The sequence below is a fragment of the Nipponia nippon genome, unplaced genomic scaffold (genome assembly GCF_047370975.1).
Source record: "Nipponia nippon isolate SJK-2023a ecotype South Korea unplaced genomic scaffold, ASM4737097v1 scaffold_18, whole genome shotgun sequence".
NCBI lineage: Eukaryota > Metazoa > Chordata > Aves > Pelecaniformes > Threskiornithidae > Nipponia > Nipponia nippon.
In genome coordinates this window covers 7,638,644-7,664,618 of record NW_028262334.1, presented here as the reverse complement: position 1 = coordinate 7,664,618, position 25,975 = coordinate 7,638,644, and the positions used below count along the sequence as shown (strand labels likewise).

General features: G+C 42.6%; 1 protein-coding gene across 5 annotated transcripts in view; it reads left to right on the top strand.

Moving 5' to 3' along the window:
* GALNT9 (polypeptide N-acetylgalactosaminyltransferase 9) overlaps nucleotides 1-25,975 on the top strand; it is a 313,952-nt gene that overhangs the window by 277,348 nt on the left and 10,629 nt on the right. For 4 of the 5 annotated variants that reach the window (XM_087754687.1, XM_087754685.1, XM_009473280.2 and 1 more), the window contains 3 exons: nucleotides 15,204-15,389; nucleotides 18,820-18,957; nucleotides 21,625-21,720. In XM_087754687.1, coding sequence (XP_087610813.1) covers nucleotides 15,204-15,389; nucleotides 18,820-18,957; nucleotides 21,625-21,720 — 420 coding nt within the window. The remainder of the gene's footprint in view (nucleotides 1-15,203; nucleotides 15,390-18,819; nucleotides 18,958-21,624; nucleotides 21,721-25,975) is intronic. The other variant, XM_087754686.1, reaches the window with a different exon arrangement.

The following is a 25,975-nucleotide window of genomic DNA, read 5'->3' as shown; positions in this document are numbered from 1 at the left end:
GGCTGGCTGGTTTCTGTACTTATGAGAGATGGGTTCACACTATTCCTTACAGCAGTATTACCTCTGCTGTACACTTACAGCACTAAGACTTAGTGAGATTTATAGAACTATTAAGGATGAGCTATCAGGTATATCTCCTGGATGATAATATTCATCGTTCTCTGTTCGTACAACTGCTCCCTTGGGAAGGTCATAGAGGAGGAACAAGATAGAATTAATGCTTTGAAAAACAAGAGTGCACCCCGCATCATCAGTACCTCTGCAGGTCACAGCTGCCAAATGTGAATTTAAAGAGCGCTCCCGAGAGATGGAAACCGTCACAGCTCCTCGAGTGCTCAACATCCAGCGTCAGAACTCAGCGAGTTGTGTCTGCTCACTTCTGCCATTTTTTCCAGCTCCATTTGTCTCGCTTTCTTTCCTTTTTTTCGTCGGGACTGCCCCGGAGATGGTTATGTAGCAGGGCTGTGGAGAACTCGCACCTTGCATTTTATGTAGCTTCCTTAGAGATCCTGGTGAACGGACATCTCTGCTGGTGAGGCTTCTCCGCTGCCTAGATGCTGCAGGTGCCAGCACTTGAACAAATCAAGTCTTTTGTACACCAGCCACCAAGAATCCAACTGACAGATGTGCCTCATCTGTGATGGCTCTATAACGCGGCCTCTGAGCTCTGTGACTGTCCGTGGTATTGCTTTGTACCCGCGACACTGAGTCCTTGTGGCTTCTCAGAACCGTCTTCAAAGCTGAATTTAAGCTGAGACACCAGATGTCTTCATGGTCTAAAATATTAGTAATTAATCTGAGGTTTTAGTGTTTCTGCATTAGAAGAAGCTTTTACTTTAATAGCCTTTTTTGTAAGTGTTATTTTAAGTAGATCAGCATGCTAAAATTTGCATTGTAAAAGATTGTTTTGGAACAAACAGGATCTAATGAGCATGTAGTAAATCCCTTGGCTCTGCAGCAGAGGCACAATAAGCATAATAGCTCTCACTGAATGAATCCCTTGCAGCCTAAAAGCTTTTTTCTTTAACATGAAATAGCAACCCTGCAGGATTTAGTGCAGACAATATGCAAAGATCATTTAAGGGGCTGTTGTGGAAAGAGAAAACAAATGAGGACGACTCCACTTAGGGTCCTTTGAAAAGACCCTTTGTGATCACTTCATTAGACAGTCTGTTTCAATATTTTCTTATTCAAGAATGACTTTATTCTAATGGAAGCATCAATGAATTCCACTCTTTATTCTTCCTCCCTGTGGTCTCCGCTAAAATGCCAGGAAGCATTTTATCATTTTTCAGCCTTCTTACTGAAGGTTGAACACACAGTAAGTGTTAGTTCTTCAGCAAAAGACTGAAAGTGTGAACTAATGGTATTACACAAGAAAGCTGAGAACTCAATTTGAGGGGAAAAAAAAAAAAAAAAGTTGAACAACTTTTGCCTTTTACTTTCAGCCTGGCTTAGCTTAGGTAACAGTTGAAGGGAGGTGCTGTTAGAGGTTCTGCCTCGTTTTAGGCGAACGTGTTTGCCTGCCTGTTAGAAAAGGTGCCTTTGAGCTCCACGTGCTTGCTGTCTGCCCTTTCTGCAAAGTTAGAAGTAGTTTATCTCCCAGACATACTAGGGTAGGCACCCTCACTAGTGTGAAAACCATTTCACTTGCCATTTTGAAGAAAGTTAATTGAAATCAGACTGTTGAGACAATGTTGAGAGGTTGCACAGGGAGGTCGTGGAGTCTTCATCACTGGAGATCTTCAAAAGCCACTGGGACGTGGTCCTGTGCAACTGGCTCTAGGTGGCCCTGCTTCAACGGGGGGGGTGGACCAGATGACCCCCAGAGGTCCCTTCCAACTTCAGCCATTCTGTGGTTCTGTAATTCAGTTGCCATGTGCACTGATGTATATGACTCCGAAGTTGCTGTATCTTTTTTTTTTCTCTTGTTTTCTTTCTGAGTACAAAAAGTTTAAATTTGAAATTTGGTGTTATGAGTAGACCAACCCCAGAGGCTTCTAGTGTGGGTGTTTTAATTCTAGGACCTGTCTTTGGTAAAGGGTTTTAATTTTGCTTCTGGGTTGGAGGTCCAAGTTTTGCTTTAATTTAGTCAGAGGAAATAACCACTGTTCACCCAAGATACTAAAATAACATGGGAAGGGGTATGAAACAAAACAACTCTTCCCCTCAAAGGCTGTCCTCATTTGACCACAGATCCAAAGCCCAAACCTGAACCTGAATTAGGTGCATACAAACCCTATCTAAATATGACAATCTTTGGCTTTAGCTCTGTCTCAGAGATGTGTTTAAACTAGTTCATGTGATGGGTTTTAACCAAATCTGGTCCCCTCACCACTTTTTTTCTCACTGAGGAGATGAGTTTCTTGAAGAAAAGTTGATTTCTGAAGGAGCTGTTGCTTTATGAAGAGTGTCCATAGGTGACAGCCCTGGCTAGGGCAACGGTGGAACTGACCTCAGACAAAAAGCACAGGGCCCTGCTACGTTATCTGAAGGACCGATTTTTTGTTAATACAGAGCCTTGTAAACCTCAATGGAATGAAACTACTAATGGGCCAAAGGCATATAATGACTAAGTGCCAGTTACTGGTTTTAGGTAAGACTTTCCAATAGGAAGTCAAAGGTTTAGAAAGCCATACTACGAGTACCAGCATGATTAATAGATTGAATGCCTCTCAGTTTGTTCAGGCAGTGATCGAGTAGATGAGTGATTGAGGAACATACTGGTCTTGACATATATTAGTGGAAATTGAGACAGCAATGACAAGTGTGGTCAATGCAGTTATTTTATAAGTGATGTTTTTTAGAAAGTGCCCCGGTTCCGTTCTCTGTGTTTTGTATTCTTCAAGAGACTTTTATGGAAGTGTCGTGTGAACACCTACACGTGTCAAGCAAGGCATCCTTCCTCTGACCTTCAGTATTCTTGCTAATCTTCTCCTGCCATCCGACAGTGTGCTTCAACTTGGACTGCTGCTGTGCTCAGCTGATCTCGTCTCGAGGCTCTTTTAGGTAGTGCCCAAGTGAGCACTGGGCTATGGCAGTTAGTATACTGGCTCTTGTGTTTCAGGAGAAGCTTCTGAATTGACTAGTCAGCATTATTTGGTGGTTTGGTACAGGTTAGTAAAGCTCAGAGTCTGGCAAAACAGGTATTTTCCTAAGAACTTAAATGCTGCAGGAGCTCAGCTGCAGATTTTGTGATGTAAGCTTAATGTACGTATGTCTTTATCCCTTGCTGAGACTTGAATTTAGAGGGAGATTTTCTCTATGGTCTTTTGGGATAAGTGAGAAGAAACAACCTAAAGCAATGACAAGACTGAGAAGTGAGGAACAAGGATGACGGGCTGCTCTTTAATGCTGTGTTGTGGTTTAACCCCAGCCGGCAACTAAGCCCCACGCAGCCGCTCGCTCACTCCTCCGGTGGGGTGGGGGAGAGAATCAGAAGAGTAGAAGTGAGAAAACTTGTGGGCTGAGATAAAGACGCTTTAATAGGTAAAGCAAGAGCCGCGCACGCAAGCAAAGCAAGACAAGGAATTCACTCACTCCTTCCCATGGGCAGGCAGGTGCTCAGCCATCCCCAGGAAAGCAGGGCTCCATCACGCGTAATGGTTCCTTGGGAAGACAAACGCCATCACTCCAAACGTCCCCCCCTTCCTCCTCCTTCCCCCAGCTTTAGGTGCTGAGCGTGACGCCATATGGCATGGAACAGCCCTGTGGGCAGTCGGGGTCAGCTGTCCCGGCCGTGTCCCCTCCCCGCTCCTGGTGCCCCCCGCCTGCTCGCTGCTGGGGTGGGGGGAGCAGCAGCAAAGGCCTTGACTCTGTGTCAGCACTGCTCAGCAACAGCGAAACCATCCCTGTGTTAGCAATGCTGTTTCCAGCACAAATCCAAAACATGGCCCCATACCAGCTGCTGTGAGGAAAATTAACTCTATCCCAGCCAAAACCAGTACATGCCATTTCATGTATCCCATGTGGATTATATTTTTCCAAGGCCAATTTGTTGAATTTTAACAGTTACAGTACAAACAGTGTCTGTGCTGACAGATTTACAGAAATGACTGACAGCAGTTCTATTGATTTGGGAGTAAATTTGTAAGAAGGCAGAAAATTATTCTCATCAAATGTGTTCTTAAAGAATATGTTATGAGGAGCATCTGCCTGGGACAATTACCAACCTAAATTAGAGATACCAAATTGCATTTACTGTACACAAGGAAAAATGATTGGGGCTTGCAAAAACCAATGTATCTGGTATTAGACCAGGCGAAGACTTTTGCAGCCTCTTTCAGACTTGAGGAGAATTCAGAGGAAGTGGAGTTATTCTCTCTAGTCTATGAAGTTTCAGGGTATGCCTCAAAGCCACCTCTTTTCTATGCCTGTCGCTTACATGATAGGAGCTGTTAACATCTCCTGGAGCGTTTTGAGGTGCCAACCTTCATGCATTTGCTAAGAAAAACAAGTCTTTGAAAATTAAAACTTTGCCCTAAGATAGGCTGTCCTTTCTCTCTATTCCCATTCCTTGGTGCTTCCTCCCTGTCAGACCCTGCTGTCATCCCTAAGCAATGATGTCAATGAGGTTGATGGTAGATAAACAGCGCTTACCTGCACCTAAGGTCAGCAAGGCAGAACGTACCAATGTTTGCTATACGTGATGCCTGTGAGGTTGCCTGCTTTGTTATTACCTGTTAAGCTGCCATCTCCCAAAATTCTGCTCCCTAAGTGCTCTCTGGGACTAACAGATCATCTCCCCCATCCTTTGCCACCTGAGGGACACGCTGGCAGAGATGATGCCTTCAGCAGAGGGGTGAGCCAGTCCCCTGCACGGCACATGGCACAGCTAGATCCGTCGGGGTCGGTGGAGTCTCTGGAGAATTCTCCTGGTTCCTCTGGGCAGAAGGTTCCCTTCCCAGAGCAGGCAGGGAACTTGGCAGGCAAGGGCAGATATCACGATCACCAGAAGCAGGCTCTGCTTTGCAGCCACGTGAATCCTAGGAGCTCAGGACTGGGAATGAGGAGCAGGCTCCAGAGCCCAGTGATGGCAGTCTGGTATCTGTGTAAGCTCTCCTAACATTTCTTTGAGTACAGACCTGGCTGCATTTTGCCATCGTTTCGGCCTCATGCTTAACTCCTGCTGTGCTCTGCTGGGCTGTGGAGCCCTCTCCCAGCTCCTCAGGAACCAGTCCTATCGGAGCGGGTGGTCTTTGACCAGTATCACTGCAGTTACAGGTGAACTTGCCCAGTGGCAAACAAGAATTGCTGAACCACCTTGGTTTGGGGTGGTATTTTTGTCTTTGCCATCCCAGTTAATGCATATTTTAAATCTGTATATAAATTATGGCCTGCGCAGCGTTGCATATGCAGCTAGCCTATGTGGTAGCAGTCTGCTGTTGTTCCTCTGAAGGTTTTTTGCAATTTCTATCCCCCATCACCAAGATATTTAAGAGAGTCTGGAATTTTCCTTGCGGAAGGGAATTCTACTTCACACATAAAATCATCAGCTTCTTCCCTAGATGTGCTTTTTTCAAAGGTGCAATATTCTTTGCAGAAATTGTGCAAAATATGGGTTTGTGGAGAAGGGATTAGTGGTTAAAGTATGAGACATTTTTAATATCATTTTAAATCCTATCTTCTCCTTCCCATAGCAGCTAGTCTATTAATTTATCGGACTTAGTTCTTTACACACAAAGTTTATCTTTACAGCAAGATAGCAGTTGCTGAGTGTGAGTTTCTCTACAACATGTTTCAATTTCTTCATGCTTATCTATTTTCCTCTGTAAGAGGGTTAGCAGAAGGGTTTTATCTTCTCGCTATTGTCACATCTGAGATCTTAGCTGGCTTGAGGTTCTGTATAACCTCTAAGAAATATGTGAAAGACAAGCCCTAAATTTGCTACTGAATAGCCACCAGAGAAATTTAAAAAAACGTCCCTCAGTTGAGTGTCTCATTGCAACAACGTTATGGTCCCACTGCCTTCTTTCTCTGAAAGCAATTCATCTGTAAATATTAGAAAACCCCAAAGGAACAAAACTAAGAGGTCAAACTCCAAATCAATTCTAAAAAAAATTTACAGGCTAATCAAGTATCTGTAAAATATTTTTTTTTACTTTCCTACAAAGAAAAGGTGCCATTTTGAATTTGCCATGAAACCTCACGTTAGATGACTGCAAGAGGATCTAACAACACACCCTTGAACTCTGTCGTAATAGGTTTGGGAAAAGCAGCTAGCTTCCGAGTATTCATCATTGGGGCAACTGAAATATTAACAATGAAAATAATCATAAAGAGGTAATACTAGTTCCAAACATATACTAAAGACTTGTATGACTACGTCTGCTCTGTCCTCCATGTCTATGCTTCTGTCTTCAAATGAAGTTCATGCTGCATTAGCAAGGAAAAAAACCATAAGGAGAGCCCCGAGCCTCCAAAATCAGTCGTCCACAAATGCTTCTGCGTGTTCCCAGCCTTACCGGGCAGCAGGGGCGGTGGGGGGCTAGGGGTTCGCACGCCTACGTTAATAAGACTATCTGAGTGACAGAATTAGCTTTTATGTGTGAGATTTTGTCACGCTCCTTAGATATCTGCTATTAGCAGCTTATCTATAAACTGCTGTTAGCAGGAGGTGAAACCAAAAAGGCCGGGATTGTAACGGAGACGATGCCATGGTCAGCCAAGCAAGGACCCTTTTGGGTCCTGTAATTTGCAAGCATTGGTCAGAAGTTTCTCCTGAAATCTTTGACAAAACATACGAGCTGTGGATCTTGAGATGTGATTTCTTCCTTTTTTTTAACTGTTTTTTTTTTTTTTTTTCAGCTAAAATCTCTCTGATGTAAGCTGTTTTGTCCCAGTGTGGAAAGATTTTTGCTCTATAAGCGCACCATTAAGTAGCACAGGCTATTTTGAGAAATGAGAGTTGGGACTTTTTTAAACTGTAATTATGGCTGTCTTTAAAGATGATGATAAAAATGTAGTTGCTGAACAAAACGAGACCACGTGATTAATTTTTCCATATGACGTGCTTGATTATGACAGCTCCCTAGTTTCTAACAGCTTCCTATGTGAAGTGAAAAGCAGAGAGAGCGCACTTTATCTAGCACATCTGATTAAATATGATTCTCTAGTCAGCACTGAGAATACGTGGAAGAAAGAATATCCATTAAAAAAAATTAGAAAAAAAGAAAATGTCAGGCTATAAATTACTTTGAAAAATCGGTTTTCAGTGAACTATGTAAATTGTCAGCATCAGAGATGCAAGAACCAGAAGTGTGCTATATTCATGCTAAGTTTTTGTTTCTAGAGTGGGCACTACAAGAGTTGCCACATCCATTAAGGAGTGGAGGGTAACTAGGGAGCTCCTGTGTTTCGGGTGGAAAAAGACCTTATTGTCCTGGTCCCAGTTTACTTTGAAGAATCCCTTCTGATTTAGACCTTGTTGGTCTGTGGGTGGCTGGAAAGAGAGGCCAAAACCACAGCATCATCTTCCTGTGCGTGTTTTTAATGTTAAGAGTTATCTTTCTGTTTGACTTCATCAGAGCAGGAACTTTCCCCTAACTTTGCTGTACACGTGGATTTTATTTTACGCAGCGGCGTCACAGGAGCCGAGATGGGCCCAGCGGTCCTGCTGTTGTGAATTTACTACCTGGGTTGCGTGTCCTCCTGCCCTTCAGATATTGCAGCTTTTGCCAGAAAGCACTTGGACTTTTTTCACCTTGAGGCACCCCAATTTAATCACTCTGTCGGATCCCCTCATTTGGATGGTCCGTCGCAGTGATTTAAGGCATCTTTATCTCCAGGCGACATGCGCTCTGAGAAGGGCTCTGAGCCCGCTGGCCTCCTTCAGGTTTGATGGGCAGGGTTTTGAGGCTTTCCCAGCTGATAAATTAAGGAAAAGGCTGTGCTTTGACAAAATTTTTAAATGAGCACAAATATTTTTAATGTTGTCGAAAGATTGTGTTCTGCTATTTTTGCAACAACGGTTTGGGTTTTCAGTTTAAACTGACCTTTCAGATTGAAGTGTGCTTATATTAAAAAAGCTTTTAACACCAAACAGATCTTCTGAAAATCATTAGTTGTTCAGTTTAAGGAAAATATTTTGGGGGTAGTTTTTTGGGGGGAGGAAAATGGAGGTGACAAAGAGCCTGTGTTTCAACTAGTGGATTTAAGATTGATGTTATTCTTGACAATTTAGGTCAGCAAAATTTCTGAAACATGTGAATTCTTTCATGATAGGAAAATCTTTTCCAGTCCTGCCGTAGGTGTGTGTGGGTAGTCTAGAAGACATCCGTCTTTGGTAGGCTTTGCTATGAAAATTGAAGACAACCTGCAATCCCTGACTTTTAAGAATTCCCACGCTGGGATATCATAAAACAGGGATATCTGAGCTGCTTTAAGAACTCCTCCGTCTCTTCTGTTGCCTTCACACAGAAAAGAAAGTCTGAAATCTGAAAGGCTACTTCTATGAAGTGCCGCTCAGGTGGAGTTCAGAACTGTTTTTGTAAAACATCAGAGTCCGGTTCTAGCATCAGGGTTTCATTTCGGGATGTGCTGAACATCCACCGCCGAGGTGCTGCCTCTGGCAGAAGCCATGGCAGAAACGCCAGCTAACGTGCTCTGCTGGGCACAGGAGAAATGAGGGGACCCTGCTGCCGCAGGCATGTTTTAAAGCTGATTCTTTCCATTTTCTTACTGCTGGAAGATGTAGGCAGTGATTATTTCTTTCAGCAAAGGACCACTGAAAGGGCCGCAGGTTCTTGGAAGCAGAGAAAGCACAAAGCTGCTCCAGCCCAACTGCAAGGTGTACAGCAGTCGTTCCTTCTGGCACCACCTCCAGAGCGCTTGCGAACTATGAAAAATGGGCCCAAAGTCTCAGATTATTGCAAATTTCATTAATTGCTTGATTTTCTGTATTATTAGAGAGCAGGACTAATCCCAGCTCTCTTTTGGAAAAGTGAGCCAATGTTTACTCAGCTAGTTTTAAAGGAGGTGGAGACCAATGTGTTGCAAATGCCTGGAGTTGCCTTGGCAAGTGTTCACCCCAATGGGCAGAACCGGTGTGTCCATTAAAGGAGGCTGGGAAATTGTTAGCAAAGGGTAATTGCTTGGAAGCAAATCCCCCCCACACTGAAGTCCTCTTTCTACTATTAGATGGCCTTGGATGCCTCATCCCTCCAGCTGCTTGAATCAAAGGTGTGTTTGATGGAAAAAATAGTTGCAACAGAGAGTGTGAAACTTATTTTTCCCTCTCACTGAGCATTGAGGTGTTCAAACTGCAAAATTCACAGCGGGATAAAAAGTTCTTAAGGATCATGATCTTCCTTTCCAGTTTAAGTTTTCTAAGTTAAGAGAGTTAACCGTCTCCTCAGCTGTGCCTTCATAAAACGTCATTTTCATTTTTACCTACTGATTTTGCTTTTACTGAGATAATTTGCACCAAATTAAATAACCATGTACAGTCGGCTTAGCATACAAAATAACGTCATACATAAAGTTGTGAAGATATGTTTGTGGTTTTTGGCTGAAACGATGAATAATCTCTAGTATTAGTGACTTGTAGACTGCAGGCACCCCTTTCTCCTGATGCTTCTAAAAGCATGCATAAGAATGGCCACAAAATATTGGCATTTCATTGCCATTTTTGGCATGAATCATTTCACTCATTAGTCAAGAACCATGTATTTTCAAAAACCAGAACAGCTGAGGGGAGCGAGGGGTGCCTTTCCACTGGCAGAGCACTCAGTCCACGGAGAGCGAAGAGCCCTCCCCGCGGGCGGCGTGAGCGCCTCGGGAGCTGCAGGTACCCTGTCGCCAACGGCTCGCGCGAGCATTGCATCCCGGGACGCTTCTGAGCAATGACACTCACTCAGCAGGGCGTGACGCTGTTGGCAGTAGGTCTCACCTGCAGAGCTGCAGGCCACGTCAGCAAAGTTCTGCATATCTATTGCCATAACTTAGGAACTGATTAGCCCAGCAGGCCAGCCAGCTCTCCATCCTGCTTCAACTGTGACCAGGCTTGTTGTTCGACCTTTTTGATTGATGGAATTTTACATTTTACTTTGCCTTGCCTCCTTTCTTCATTCCCAAAATACCTGGCTTTTGGTCAAAAATGTTGGTCTCCTTGGTTGGTCTCCTTGGTTGGTTTGGTTGAAACTGTACTTCCTTTTTAGGATGCTAATAATTTCATTAAAAAAAAACCAAACAATGGTTGTTTTAAGACGTTTTCTGGAAATGTCTTTTTTTTTTTTTTTTTTTTTAGGAAACCAATATCTTTTTTAAAAATCCTATTAAAAATGATAGTTTGGACCTTCAGCAACAAGTACTTGTGGGAAAATGTATTTCATCAGAAAAATTCTTCTTGTTTGGCATGAGTTAAAGCATAGCAATTTATTACCCTTTTTAAATCATGTACCCAATCTGTATTCAGAGAAGAACTTTGGTGATGCACAGTTTAGGTCATGGTAGACAAGACACTGTCTCACCTCAGTTTTTCTTTGATACATAGAATATGATGTCCGAAGGACTACTGTATAATAAATGGTAAACATTTTTCTGTAGGACAGCCGTATCTCAGGCGTACAGGAATCGCTAATAATTAGTGCCGGTAAATCATTGTAGCGCAAACCACAAACGTTATCATTCAGTTTGTAATTTACCCCTGACGTGGGTACTTGTTCTTCTTAATATGTCTGTTTATAGAAAAGTTGATTGAGATAATTAGCAGTAAAAATGCTAAGGTAACATGGCTATGGTAACATTTACATTGCTATCAATTTTGTTTATAGCAGCCTAAAGAGCGATACTGAAATTAGAAATTAACTACAATTAGCAAATAAATTGAGTGTCTCTTGGAATTACTTGATCATGTCTTAAAACGTTGCACAGTGTGACGCGCACGGAGGCAGAGCCGGGTCCCCGGGCTGTAGCAGCTGCGCGGAGTCGAGGAGCGCGCAGGGCAGAAGCCGGTTTGCTTCTCTGCGGTTGCCGCTGATCAGCTGGAGCTACTTCTGTGCCCAGCCCAGGGCGCCCTTCGAGATGTCTCTGCCTTACCTTCAGCGCAGCCTGGGCTGGGCACCAAACCTCCATACAGGCTCGATGAGTCCACGCTCTGATGCCAGAAACAAAGTTTACTGTTGGGGATTTGCCTCTCCATGGGGGAAAAGAAGGCTGAGCGTGCTTTTCAGTGATGTGCACCCTTGTAGGGAGTGGCTCAGAGAGACCGTGCAACTTCCACGTTGTCAGTAAATGAACCTTGAAACACACAGTTAACGTTGGCAGCCCAGTGTCAGAGGAATTACTTGGGTTGGAAATGTGGTGTTAACCCAGAAGATGAATCATAGGTATGGAAGCTGGTTTCCTCCGATTACCTGAAATGTGTCAATTTGGAGGGACTTGGGCATCATTTTATGCTCACAGGTTGAAATAGTCTGCTTCCCGTAGTAAGGCACTTTAAGAACTCTGATTGATAAATGCTATATAGATGCATGCAGTTATTTTTCTGGCATAATTTCGTAGTTAGATGTGGAAAGAAATGGGTTGTTTGCTGCTGTTAAAATGGGTCATTAAATACAGTTTTGAGGATGAAAAGAGGAGGAGAATCAACCAGTTTTGGGGGCAGCCACTGACTCACCTCTCTCTTATGTTCCATGCAGTAAAACTTGCCTCGTTCTTTTATCCTTCGTTGTATTTCAGAGACTTCTTGCAGTTAGAGGCAGACAGGCAATGGTTTTCTGCATCACGTGTGTCTTTCAGTTCTGTGTCCAGCAGGGAGAAGGTGCTGCTAAACCTCCCCATCCTCGATTCAGACACAAGTCTTGAGTCTTCATCTAAATCTCACATGACTGCTCTTAGCTGCTGGGATCTTGGCTGGTTTCGGGTGCACGTGCTTGGTTGTACTACGGAAACTCTTCCATTTTGTGTAAGATTAAGTAATCGTTGGGCTGGAAAGGGAGAGGACAAGAGCTTCGCTCTGTACTTAACAGCACCCTGAAAGGGTGTGGGGATGCAGAGTCATGTCCGTGCTCCACTGAACAGCAACTAATCCTTATGAAGTGAAACAGGAGACCTTGTCTGGCCTGAAAAGAAATGACCCACAGTAGAGAAGCTATGGCATTTATCTGGGATATGGAGAAATAGTGACGCGGTGATGTACATCTGGTGATACACGACTATCTAATTGTCTCCTCGCCCCATACTCTGTAAGTCCAGTTCTCTTTCGCTGGGACTGGAAATCCCATCCTTATCCTGGGAAACATCCACCACTGGTACTAAAAGTTACATAATCCCAGAAAAAACAAGTCATCTGGGATGAATTAGCAAGTTAGAATCACAGAATCATTTAGGTTGGAAAAGACCTTTAAGATCATCAAGTCCAACCGTTAACCCAGCACTGCCAAGCCCACCACTAAACCATGTCCCTCAGCACCACATCTACGCGGCTTTTAAATCCCTCCAGGGACGGGGACTCAACCCCTGCCCTGGGCAGCCTGGGCCAGGGCCTGGCTTCACCTTTCGGTGAAGAAATTTTTCCTAATATCCCACCTAAACCTGCCCTGGCGCAGCTTGAGGCCGTTCCCTCTCGTCCCATCGCTTGTTCCTGGGGAGAAGAGACCGACCCCCCTGGCTCCAGCCTCCTTTCAGGCAGTTGCAGAGAGCGATGAGGGCTCCCCTCAGCCTCCTCTTCTCCAGGCTGAGCCCCCCCAGCTCCCCCAGCCGCTCCTCCCCAGCCTTGGGCTCCAGCCCCTGCCCCAGCCTCGCTGCCCTGCTCTGGCCACGCTCCAGCCCCTCCATGGCCGCCTTGGGGTGAGGGGCCCAGCGCTGAGCACAGCATTCGAGGGGCGGCCTCCCCAGAGCCGAGTACATCCTCATAGGAAGCAAAATTTCCTTGAATATTTCCTGGCTGTTTCCCTCCTTCCTTCCCCGTCTTCAGCAGATTTTGTCTCTTTAAAGAGCAAAATGGGGCCGAGGTGTAGGGGAAAGAAGTGACGGAGTGTAAATGGAATAAGTCTAGCCCGCCGCAGACGGGGCGGTCACGCCACGGTGCAGACTCAGGCAGGCTGCTGAGCACGGCAGACCCTGGCTGGCAGGGTGAGCGCTAGCTGGCCTGAGGCTGCTGCTGCCTGCTTTCGTTGTGTTTTCTTCAAAGCCAGGTGTCTGAGCTCCCTGTGGATTTCATCTGGGGAGAATTTATCGCTGATAAATAACTGTTTGTGTTGAATTTACAGATGAGCTAAACTGTTTCCTTTAACGTTGCAGTTTAGTACTTTTTTCTTTTCAGGTTTGCATGAGCACTGGCATTTGAAGGAAATAAATCTGTCGCTCAGATAATGTATTTGCCCTTGGTACCAAAATATATAAATAAAAATTACAAGGTCATTAGCCATATCAAGAGAAAGAAAAAAGTGCTGTGCATTAAATAGCTGACTTCCAGGATGGGCTGGGCAGATAGCAGTATGCTAAAGTGTACTGCTCATTTTCCCTTCTGATCATGAAAATCAATTAATTCCTTTCTTTTTAGTAGCACTTCCCCTGTGCACGGGAAACCCTCAGCGTATGTCAGTCCAAATTTACGAGCAGTGTGTTTTCCTGTGTGTTTCATTTATCAAATGCAAATTCCAGTGGCCAGTGATTTACTACAGAATTATTTGGAAAGTAGCAAATAAATATTACCTAACAAAGTATTTAAAAAAAAAAAAGGCAAACTGGAGGAGAAGATTTTAACTGCCACATCCCAAGCAATTTATCTTTGTCCCTGAGAAGGCAGGTTAGGTGGAGAACTGCCCCAGTATTGTTCTGGAGCGCATCTTGTCTGGAAATGAGCTTTTACGCTCAGTAAAAGGCAGCCTTGGGAAGCAATGGATTATGGCTTATATTTTAATATCTGTTATTTATTTCAGCTAGACTATAGTACTAGGTGTAGACCTGAGGGAACTGAAATGCATAAGCTTCATTCACCCTGCATCCTTGCTAATCTCGCTGACTCAGAGAGACAAGTCCTCTTTGTTTCCCACCAGGGAGTTCAGACAATAAATAATCAACAGGAAGAAATGGCAGGGCATGGGTACGGCGGCGTCTGGGGAGGCTGGGTGATACAGTCTCCACTCAGCCCCTTCTATCCATCTTCATCCACTCATTTTTTGCTCCTTATGTGACCAGGCTGCAGGTAAAGGTATCCAGAACAGTTGCACCAGAGGTTTCTCCGTTCCTCTCTGCCTGGTGGGTAAGCGGCTGAGAGGCTGTAGGAGCCCCGGGCGAGAAGTGCATGTGCAGTGCTCACATCCACGGCCGAGGGTGGCAGTGGTCTCTGTTGCTAAATAAACACACGTTTTGGTTAACGGCCAGATTTACCAAGGCATCCTGTGCTAAGATTTGTGTCTTATTCTCGGCTAAAATGTCCCTGGGGCGTCCTGCACGAGGTAAGTTGGTGTGTGTTTGTGGCTGAAGGCAGGGCAAAGCGTGTTTGTGCAGGGAGAACTGCTGCGCTGAAGTCAGTGAAGCCTGCAGGGGCTAGATTAGAAAAAGAAAAGAACAATTGACTGAGTCACAATCAAAGTCTACGTTTCCATAATGAGAAAATAATTGTGTTTCCATGCCTTTTTTTCTGTTGGTATTGTGCACGTGGGTAATTTGTTTCCTTTTCTTTCCCAAAGGTAATGTTCAAATCCTCACATAAAAGGCTCTGGTGTGGCATAGGTCATCTGAGATGCTTACTTGTGCTAAACATGTATCAGATTTTTCTGGCAGTTGCATTTAAGCTATTAAAAGTTTTTTAGTTGATTTGGAGAGCTGATAGAGCAACTCCCCACGTATACAGCACCAAACACAGCCAGTTGATACAATGGATTTTTGTTGAAGTTTCAGCAACAAACACTAGGTTGAATTAGTCCCTATGATAGAGGTTACCACCTTATTTGTCTTCTGCCTAATTGTTCCAAGAACAGTGACATTATGGGGAAGGACGTGGATATTTCTGGCACCTAAACGTAGGTACCTAACAGCCAGCTGCATCCGCCTTGGACTCATCTAGAGTCGATGTGAAGAGAGAGGGGTTCACCCCCAGCACAGGTGAATCGGGCAGTCGTTCTGAATCGTTGGATAGTGCCCACCTCCACCTGGGGAACACTCTACATACAGCATCTGAAAAGAAGCAGTTGTATCGCCTTAAAACGGGAAAAAAAAGAAAAATCATGTAATTGTTTTTCCTCCAACTCTCCCAGGTCTGGCAGTGCGGAGGAAGCATGGAGGTCTTACCCTGTTCTCGCGTGGCACACATTGAACGCACAAAGAAACCCTACAACAACGACATCGATTACTATGCAAAGCGCAACGCCCTGCGGGCCGCTGAGGTCTGGATGGATGACTTCAAGTCGCATGTTTACATGGCGTGGAACATCCCCATGGCTGTAAGTACGGGTCACGCTCTCTCCTGAACAGAAACGCTCCTCGTTAGCTCTTTGAGGTGAAGGGTATTACTACAATTGTATGAAGTGGGCTAAGCTTGGGGCAAGAGTGCTTTCATGCTGGTGCATGCTCAATACGGAGAGTTCTGCCATATAAACTTGCTTCCTCAGTGTAAGTTTTGGTATGCGCTCAGGAGCGGTGACACAGATTTATAATTTAACTAGAGCACAATGTTTCAGGTTTATGCATTTCCTCAGAAGAAGTTATTAATTTGGGATGCCATTAAACTTCGAGGTGTTCATACGCTACAGTGGTGAGGACTACAGAAATGCCCATAAATAAATATCATCATTCATCATGAGACTCGGTAGACCTCACCAGCATAAAAACAAAGTACGCGATAAAAGAATCGCACATTAACTAGCTTTATTGTCTACAGGCTGAGAGTTGCAATGTGGACACATTCTGTTTCTTACTGTGCATACGAATTGTAGATGGCATGTGGGGACCTCTAGGAATCCACGTAATATAAATATTCGATAAACTGTAGGTTCAATTTATCACTTTATTCTGCAAGTGTATCACATGCTACATCTCCACTGAGCATAATTCTTCGAGAGAAGAGGTATGTGTTATATCCCAGTCAGGTGGAAGCTGACTGCTGCCGTATCCTTTAGTAGTATTTGCATCCGAAATATTCATGTGAAGGGGCAGAGGGAGAGCCGCTGAGGGGAAGCATACTCCGTTCTGTAGGTAATGGTGGTTTGGTTAACCCTTATATGAGGGGTTTGTTCAAAGCTGATTGAAGTAAATGGAAACAGGAGTGTTCCTATCAGAACAGGAAAATATATAATGCCAACCCAGCAGCGTCTTTGTGAATATTCAGTTACGACCTAGAGTCCATCAAAGTCACGGGAGTCTTGTCAAAGACTTCAGCGGATTTAGTCTGTGTCCTACTTGTACTTTGGTACCTAGGTAATATTTCCAAACCCATCTTTGTTCATTCCTGTTGTAGTTTTGAAAATGCATGTACCTAAAGGAGCAATGTTTCATTCCTCTCCATGTGATGTCTGAAAATGTCAGATGTTTGCACATGTCCAAATTTCACTTCCTGCGGTTCAGTACTGGACGTTCTGTGCAATGTTAAAAGTTAGGTCTTTATGATGTGTTTTGGTGACTTCTTTTGGCATGAGAGGTAATTGCAGGGAATTATTTTGCCTTAACAAGGCAGTACTGCATAACTTCTTTCCCACACAAGATTTCCGTGACAGTAGGAGGAAGACAAAGCAGCATCCATCTAAATTTTTAGAGGCATTTTGACCCCATCTGCATCCATTTGATAAAATGTTGAGTTTCAAATAGGAGAGGAAAAAGAAGTAACCTCGGTAAATTTGTTTGCTTGATGCCTTCTGCAAATGAGTTCTGAGAAAAGACAAGACATTTAAATAAGCATTTACACCAAAACATGATTTTCTTTAATCTCTCTGAGATTACTTATTGATGTAGTTTTCTGCACTGAGCTATACAGCAGTGCTTTAAAAGAAAAAAAAAAAAAAGGGCACATCTACATTAAGAGACATAAAATCAGCATAAGTACTGAACATTAAAATTTTCTTTCCGTAAAATAAATTGATTGACAAAATGTGTACCATAAAAATAACCCCATTAGCTCTCAGGAAAAGGAAGCTAGTGTTAGCGTTCCCAGAGTTATTCCACTGTAGTGTTCAATCTAGATGAGTAACAAGTCCTGTACTGTTATAAGCCATAAGAAAACACTTCTGCGGGAGAACTAGAAACCTTACTGCCTGGTTAAAAAGTATACGTCCACATACTAAATTCCGTGGGCAGCTCATTCTTGTACCGTCACAGTGTAACCCGCACACGGTGACTGCGGGTAATACGGAAGTAAGCACAGCATCTTCACAGCTGCTCTTGTGGAAGTGGCACTGCAAGCGGGGCGTTGTGTCGCCTCGTTTGAGAATAGGGAAGAAAGGAGGCAAGTAAAATACGTGTGTTCTCCCATACCAAAACCCATCCAAATTAACCCTTTCATAACTCACGCCATCTTTTTCACAACTTGCTCCTTTCCAATGTATCGAGGACCTGTGCATAGCGTGTCTCCTGATTAGTGGATGATCTTTGGACACGTTTGCAAGATCATATTCCTATAACCTTCATCAGCAGGTCAGCATAGCTTTATTTTAGCTAACCAAATATTTGGTATGCCCCTGCTTATGATCTATTCCTGGACAGTTTTAGTGATAAAGGAATCTTATATTGAATGATTTATTGCACCGAGTGCCTCCAGGAATTGCTCTCCTTCCACGCAGCCTGAAGTAGTACATAAATTAACATTCATTTGAATGGATGCTGCATAGAGAGCGCGTGACAAAGTATGCATCAGCAAGCAGAAGTGAGCACAGTAAACTCTTTATGTGGCAAACAGAAAAACCTGTTCAGTATCACACTCGTATTCTCTCCTGAAAGCTAGGCATCTGCTGGGGATTCTAAGAAACCCTGAGAGATTCGCTGCTGTCTTGTAGCCCTGCATTAGACATCATTTGTAAAACGTACAGAAATCTTTCTGGAGGAGGTGTACAAGGCACTTGAGACAGGTCCACACAAACTCCCCACTTTCAGTCCACTTGATTCATACAGTGTCGGAAAAGACTTTTAAATGAGGTAACTCATTGGCTTAATCTTGACCTGTGATGATTTATAATGGTTTAAATCAACAGACACTAACTCAGGACCTGGCAGTTTTTAAACAGCTGGTTTTGAACATATTGATTTGACTCTTCCAGCCTGTGTTTTCCATGGGATTTGTATTCAAACATGAATTAAATTTTGAAGTAGAATTATAAAGAAGTTTTTGAGTTTAACTGCATTTTCTGGCTCAAGTCTGCAAATGAGCTCCAGTTCCAGTAAAAACTGAATGCTGGTCTATGCAAACGTTTAATGGAGCTTAATGACTTTTTGAGCAGCTCTGCTTTGAAGTTTTAACAGATCTGTTCTGATCTCATTTACATTAGTGAACACCTAGGGCTGTTACTAGTGTAAACCACGATCAAGCTGCCATACCTTAGATCAGAATTACTGCCTAAATTCCTAGCAAATCTGAAAGCAAGAGAGTCGAGGTTTGATTGTAAACATTTAGAATTGCTGTAAGTAACAACATTCTTATTGTATTCTTATTATTTTGATTTATGTTTGTTTTTTGCTTGTTCGTTACCCTTCTTTTTCCACCGACTTTCATTAATATTTATTGTCTGCTCTCCACAGCAGCTGTTTGATGAGCTGCTACTTACAAAAGAGAAAGAAGAGAGGGAAATACAGCTTGGTATACAAAATGAACTCCAATTTGGTTTCAATAAAGAAACCAACAGTAAAGTCAATGCAGTGAGATTTCTTTCTTCTTCTGCTGCTTTGTAGAACCCAGGAGTTGACTTTGGAGATGTTTCCGAAAGAATAGCTCTACGACAGCGACTGCAGTGCCGGAGCTTTAAGTGGTACTTGGAGAACGTCTATCCTGAAATGAGGGTTTATAATAATACAGTCACTTATGGAGAGGTACTGTCTGTCTTTGAAAATACATTGTGGCTGCATTAGAGCAGTCCTTTCATCTTAGTGGCAGTATCGGGACGTACAGAGCAGTTTCACGTCAGCCCAGTAGTAGCAACAGAAATGCCCTCCCCTACTTCTAATCAACACTAGGAAGTGTGGCTTTGAGAAGCACCGGCCCTCTCCTCGGACTATATCAGATGAGATCATTCTCACTAACGATGACACACAACCTCCTTGGCTTTCATTTTAAAATAGAGCAGCTCTGAGAACATAAATTTAAGGTAATAATTTTCCCAAATAGGATGCCACAGACATCATCAAGGGAACATCAGCAGTCAAGAGAGCTAAAATAATTACAGTTAATGGGAACAGTTAAGTTTGCTGAATTGTTTTTAGGTAAACAACCACCCCTTTTTTGTGTTTTGCCAAACTATTTGAAGGATTACATTCACTTTATTAGTTCATTTTTGCAATTCTCCTTGTTCAGGATAAAAAGCGACATATCCATGTTCGGATTATGAGGTGAGGCTACCATTTGGCTGGTCTTTATCTCGTCATTAAAAAGTCATCAGAGGAAAAACAATGTTGCTGCTTTGTGTTCAAATTGTGTGTTTTCATTTCCACTTGTGTACAGTATTGAGTAAGACCTTGGAACACCCACTCTGAGATAGCTGAGTGGATAGGCTACTTAACCCTAACAAAATGCTGGATCCCAACGTGTTAGAAATGTGGAGACGTTCCGGCTCGCCTCAGCTGTCTGGAGCATTCCTTTCTTCTCTGTGACCCAGTGAAATCTCCCACATATGCTTGACCCCGCTCTTTAAAGAAGTCAGGCATGCCTTCTGTAACTCTTTATATCGCGGGCCTGTAATGTAAGGACTGCTATCACTTGTGAACTGGGGTGAATTTCTAGGAGCTCTCGTGCTGCATAATGTTTTTAAGATTCTGTTTTAATCGTCCACATGAACTACAATTAAATCCAAAGGCAATATATTTTCACACAAGACAACTAAATGGACATTCTTCCTTTCTGTTCCATTTGATTGACTTCATATAAAAATAAGTCAGGCACTTCAGATATTGATACAAAGTGCAAGTTTTATTGCATAATATCACTTTGCATCCTAATATAACTATCCCTGGCAGTAACTGAGGGAAGACATTTAGTAAATTCAACAGGAGCTATTAGTAACTGTCAGCTCTGAGGAGGCTGTTAACGGCAAAGAACATCGGCAGTACTGCCAATGTTGTGTCAATTCTACCAGCCGGTTAGCAAGCTGGGCCCTAAAAAGAACTTTGTCTCTGTTGAGTGGTCGCATGAAGGTGCTCGAGTCAAACAGGAAGCTTAGTGATGCAAGTATGTAATTCATTAAAATTTATAATAAAATGGAGCCACACAAACTATTTCGCTAGTATGAACTGGCATAGTTCCCTTTCAGTCTTACATGCCCATAATGAAAAAAACTAGAGGCTTCATCCTAAATGACATCAAGCTTGTTATGAAATACCTTCTCTTCTGGTTATTTTCCTGGAGATGTCGTCTGGATTTTAGTGAGTTTAAAGGAAAATAGATGTATTGAGTAGAAGTGAAACAGACAGAAACAGTAGTAAAAATATATTTCCTGGTGACTCAATTCACAATTTTTAAAGCCGTGTCATATAGCTGTCTTCATCATCTTTAGCCTTTATAGTACTCGAGTCATAAAATAAACCTCCTGAAATTTAGCTGTTGGTGAGCCCCCTTATCCGATCCCTGTTATGCTCGTTCACTATACTATGAAGGATTATTTACCCGTTTTCCTGACACCTCATGCAGCAGCTATTTCTATATAGGTGGGTTGGCCAGACAAATTGTTCACAGCCTAAACCACAACTGACCTGTTGACTGTTTCAAAATGTCCATCTAAATAACCTCTTGATTGAGATACCTTTAAAATTTTCCTATGTCCAAAATATGTGTGTAACACTTCTGGCCTGAAGAGAAAGAAAGGCCTGGAATTTCACAAGAGCTCCAGCCCAGTTTTATAGACTTGTAAACTTTCTTTCTCTGGGGAGGCACGTGAATTTTTGACTTGGTTGGTTCTCTGAACCCGAACTTTAAATATATTGAAAGCCTTCCAAGGCCGGTCATCATTGCTGTATCCTTCCACAATAATGTGCTTTACAGCACTTCTGTACATAACCGTATACTATATTCTCAATTCAAATAGAATTGTTTCATATGCTTTTTTGGTTTTATACGTGCAGAAGGAGCAAATAAAAGGGTGCCACATCCCCTACCAATCCTGGGTAGTTCCTATGCTGTTTCATTTAAGTCACATTCTCAACATATATGGTCAAAATGTATATTTACGCAAGGGTAATTTGGAGCAAAATTTGGCCTGCGTTTCTTAAAGTGAATTTTATGAGGTTTTGATCCTTGAGTAATTGCTGAAAATATAACTCTGACGGTCTGTAAAGACAGCAGGTTGTCCAAATAATGTCTTTTCCTGGAGCAAATTCCCTATTGGCATCCTGTCATATCTGGAGAATAAGCATGTTTTTCTCAGAGAAGAATAGTTTTACATACTAGTTGTTTCAATAGCTGTAGGGCAGCTAAGATTTAGCTGGATTGGACTTGCATTGTACAGATTAATTTCTAATACAACTGTTTTCTTTCTGATCCGGTTATAGGTGCGTAACAGCAAAGCTAGTGGCTACTGCTTAGATCAGGGAGCCGAAGAGGATGATAAAGCAATCCTTTATCCATGCCATGGAATGTCCTCTCAGGTAAACGGCTAAAATCCCATAATTAATGAGAAACCTTTAACTTAAAGCATTTTCAGAAGAAACGTAAAGTAATTTGGTGCATTTGATTTGAGTTTGGCAGTATATTCCTGAGTTGCAAAGGGAAATATCTGGCTTTATTCCAGTCTTTTTGGGTGCCCTTTCCAAGGTTGTTCAGCATGTGAATCTATACACTGAAGATGCCAGTAAGGAAAACAGAAGAATCATGATAATAACAGAGCAACCCACTGAAGATTAATGAATTTAGACGGTTTGTTTGAGTGAGTCCTCTTCCCATTTTGACTTTAGTTATTCTAGGAACAGCACCTCTTTAAACGAGCTGTTCATTGGTCCAATAGGCTCCTATGCAGAAATGATTTAGCAAGCTGCTGATTTGATACCCCAAGTAGGCAAAATGTTAAGCACATACTTAACATCAACTTCAAAGGGAATTAAGAATATCTTTTAATACCTTTCTAAAAGAGAAGATTCCTTTTTTGTCAGTCCCTGCGCATATTATTATTTTCTTACAGATGTCTGGAGATTTTTAAATGACATTTCTTCTTTCCATGCTCATAGTGACGTTACTTGTTTTTTAAATACAAGCTGGATATTATTTAAATGCAGGACTTGAGCTTCTTCTGAAATATAATTCTAGTTTCTTTTGAAGTACCATCTGAATCAAAACTATGTTAATGGACGTTGTCACGCATAAATAAACTCTGACCTTATCACGGACTTAATAATTATCTGAAGTTCAGTCATACATACATTGATTTGGAGTCCTGGCTCGTACATCACTGTGGATGCATAACAAGAGTCGCAAAATATAAATATCACCTATTGTGCTTAATTGCAAGCTGGTGAGGAGTCGTATCTCATTAGAGCCAAGCGAGATAGACAGTAATTCCTGCTGACAAGATGTCCACCTTTGGCAGGATCATTATGGAACACTTGACTGGCACTTTCCTAGTAGAGGCGGAAGGAACAGCCTTGAGTAAGGTAACAAAATAGTGTCGCTTAATTAGATGTAAATGAGCTTTTCAAGAAGACTCTAGTTAGAGACGTCAAGGCACTCAGAGTTCAGTCTCTTGGTCCATTCTCATTCTGACCAGAAAGTTGCAAATTTAAGTCCTTCCAGAAAGTCCCTTTGCAACATCTAATCTCCTGTCGTCGTGCTAGTATTGAGAAGAATAATTAAATAAATGGCTCTAACTGTAATTTATTTTGCAATTTAAGTCCTTAACCTACTTGTTTACCTCCATGACTGCTGTTTCATAGAACACGCTTTGACTTCCAGAAGAAGAAAACAGAGGAGGGCATAAGTTACTGTGACTTTCTTTGAAGGAAGTACGATGTGCCCAGCTTCTCCTGACTAACTCTTGTAAATATGGGGGCATAAAGTAGCTCACCTCTCAGCATCCAGCTCTGACTAATTTCTTCCATTAAGGAACAGGTCATTTTCCCTTTAGTACGATGTACATACGTTGCCTAGTAGATGATGCCTCTTGAATTGCAGGCCCTAGACTAGACACTGGGCACTTCTTCTCAGGTGCAGATAACAAGACGCAAAGTATTTACTGCCCAAAAAAATTGAAGTTGGGTCACAACCAGTTAAATCTCCTCTGGCTCACTTCTGCTACAGGTCTTCAGTATCCCATCTATGTGAATTTTCTGGAAAAGCCTCAAAAGCTGTTTTTAGACTTTACATTACAGCCACAAGCTAGAGCCCTTTTGTTACTAGCATTGTATGAACATGTAGAAAGAGAAAGTCGCTACTCCCAAACCCTTAAAATCCAAAGCATCCCCTACGTGTGAGAATTATAAAAGTATGGGAAAGGCAAAAAGTTAATCTACCAAATCATCCTGCAGCACTTTCCATTTCTTTTTTTTTTTTTAAATAGGAAAAAGGAAAAAAGTTTTCTTTCTGTAAGAAAAAACCAAGCAGAAGGCAGAGGTGATGTTTCATCTAAGTTGAGTATTTCACAGACAAGCATGGGTTGGAGCCACTCAAATGCAGCCAAGTTAATTAATGATTACACAGCTGGAAAACTTCTATCATCTCACCACAATTTACAAAATTAATTCAGTATGAGAACCACAGCTGCACAAACCTTAATCAAGGATATTCAAGCACATAGCATGAAAGGTGTTGACAGCAAGCATTTTAATATATTAAATAAAAGTTTTTAAAGCCCCTCTTCTAATCAGCCTGGGTGAGCATAGTTGTCTGTTATGTTTAGCTTTCAGTTTCTGACATTTTTCTTCTCAAGCATAGGGCATAAAATACCCCTGCTGAGTTGAGATTTGGGTTAGTTGTACACGCCCACTGAATATAAACGAATATAAACATGGAACTCATTTTCACCAGTTAGGTTATCACTGGTGCTTGATGTGTCCTACTGGCGTGAAAGCCTCTCGCTGTTCAGCTACGGTCTTGGGTTTTTTTCATACTCTTCAATTCTGACAAGCAAATTACCAATGATTTTAGTATACACATGCTTCCACTGAGACCAACAGAAGCCAGTCAAGTGTTTAAAGAAAGCTGAGGTAGGAATAAGATTACTGTTCATCTGTGATAAAATGTTCTTTTCTTCTACTCCTTACCCTTCTATTTCCCTTGCACATTGCACACCTCTGAATGGTGTTGTCCTGCATTACCAGTGAAAAATAAAACCACTCCACAGCTACTGCTCCATCAACAAAATGCCTCTCCCTAGGTGTATTTTCAAGATCAATTTTTACCATGATAAATCACGTTTTCAATGACATTAGCTTTGAAATTTCTTTATTCAAACAGGGACAAGATCTTTTATGGATGCTCTGGAATGCATTTAGCCTGAGCTTACACCAATTTAGCTTAATTAATTTGACTCGAGCTAAGTCAGTGTAAGCTAACAGTTAGGAATATCCAGATGAGGTTTTGCATCAAAGTTGATTTCAAAACTGACTTTACAGAAAAGTAGTGTCATTTTTTTTTTTTATGCGTTCATTAGATCTGCAGTTTGAATCTAATCCCTTTCAGGAAAGATGCTTTGCAAATACTGCTGGGAGAGCAGTAGGGCTAGAGAAAATTCAGAAACAAAGCAATATATTGGGGGTCTTGAACTCCCTTGCCTCTGCATGTGGCTTGTCTTGTACAATCACCTGTAAAGCCCCTTGGTTCTACAGCACTGCTAATACCCCGTTGTGGTAAAACAAATAGAAGAAGAAAAAGGAGGGGGGGACAGATGACACAACCCCCCAAAAGTGGAATCTGTTGTTCTGGAAGCTTCTTAGGATGGTTATAGGACATGCAGGTTTTGAACCATCTGAGAGCACTTGTACAGCCTCAGTGGAAATACTCACTGTCTCAGAGCCTGTCTTGACCACTGTGATGTGGAGCTGATTATACGGTACGTGAAAGCAGAGGAGAAGTTAATAAAATGGCATCCTGGGATAGAAGGGCCCCGGCGAACAGCCTCCTTCTCCGCCCGCCTCTCTGCCCCTTTCACACCAAGAGAAGGAGGAGGCACCGCAGCTGTGAAAGCGAGAACTCCCTCGGCACTGAGATCAAGCAGAAAGAAGGGCGATCTCGACGTTCGGATTCCTGGAGCTCGCAGCTCTGCAAACAGATGGAGTAAGAGGAGATGAAAGGCTTTACTCAAACTGTTGCTTGAGGGCAGGTATTTCACATTTTGCTTGGTAGAGCTATGGCTTTCAAGTTGCACGCTGGGTAGCAGGTCTGATCGCTCGGAGCAGGGTGGATGCAAAGGTAGTTTCTTAACTTGCAGGATGTGGCAGGTGAGGTTCTGTAACAAACAACTTTCTTTTGTGGTCTCTTTATCTTACGATGACAAGTATTCTGGAGATTTAAGGTATTTCGCACTCCTGTATAGCTCGCTGTTTCAATTTCTGTGTCAGCTTGCAGCTCCCCTTAACCTGCAGGGCTGAAGGATCATTGAAGATTTCCTTTTGCTTGGAGAACAAGAGCGAAAGGGAGGGGTTAAATTTAGCGTGGAAAGCTACGGGACCTACCCGTGTAACTGGTTCCTCCAAACCACTGCCTGTTGTTATTTTGTGCTTTTTTTCACTTGAGTGGAAGTCAGCAGGAATGGATTTTCTGAAGTCAAATCCTTCAATTAAAAGCTGGCATTTACTTATCACATTGGTGCTCCTGGAGGATCACCTTCCATAGGCAGCACTGCTCACTGGTTTTGAATCAGATACGGTGGCTTTGATGAACAACCTTTGACATCTCTTCCATTCTGTGCAGATT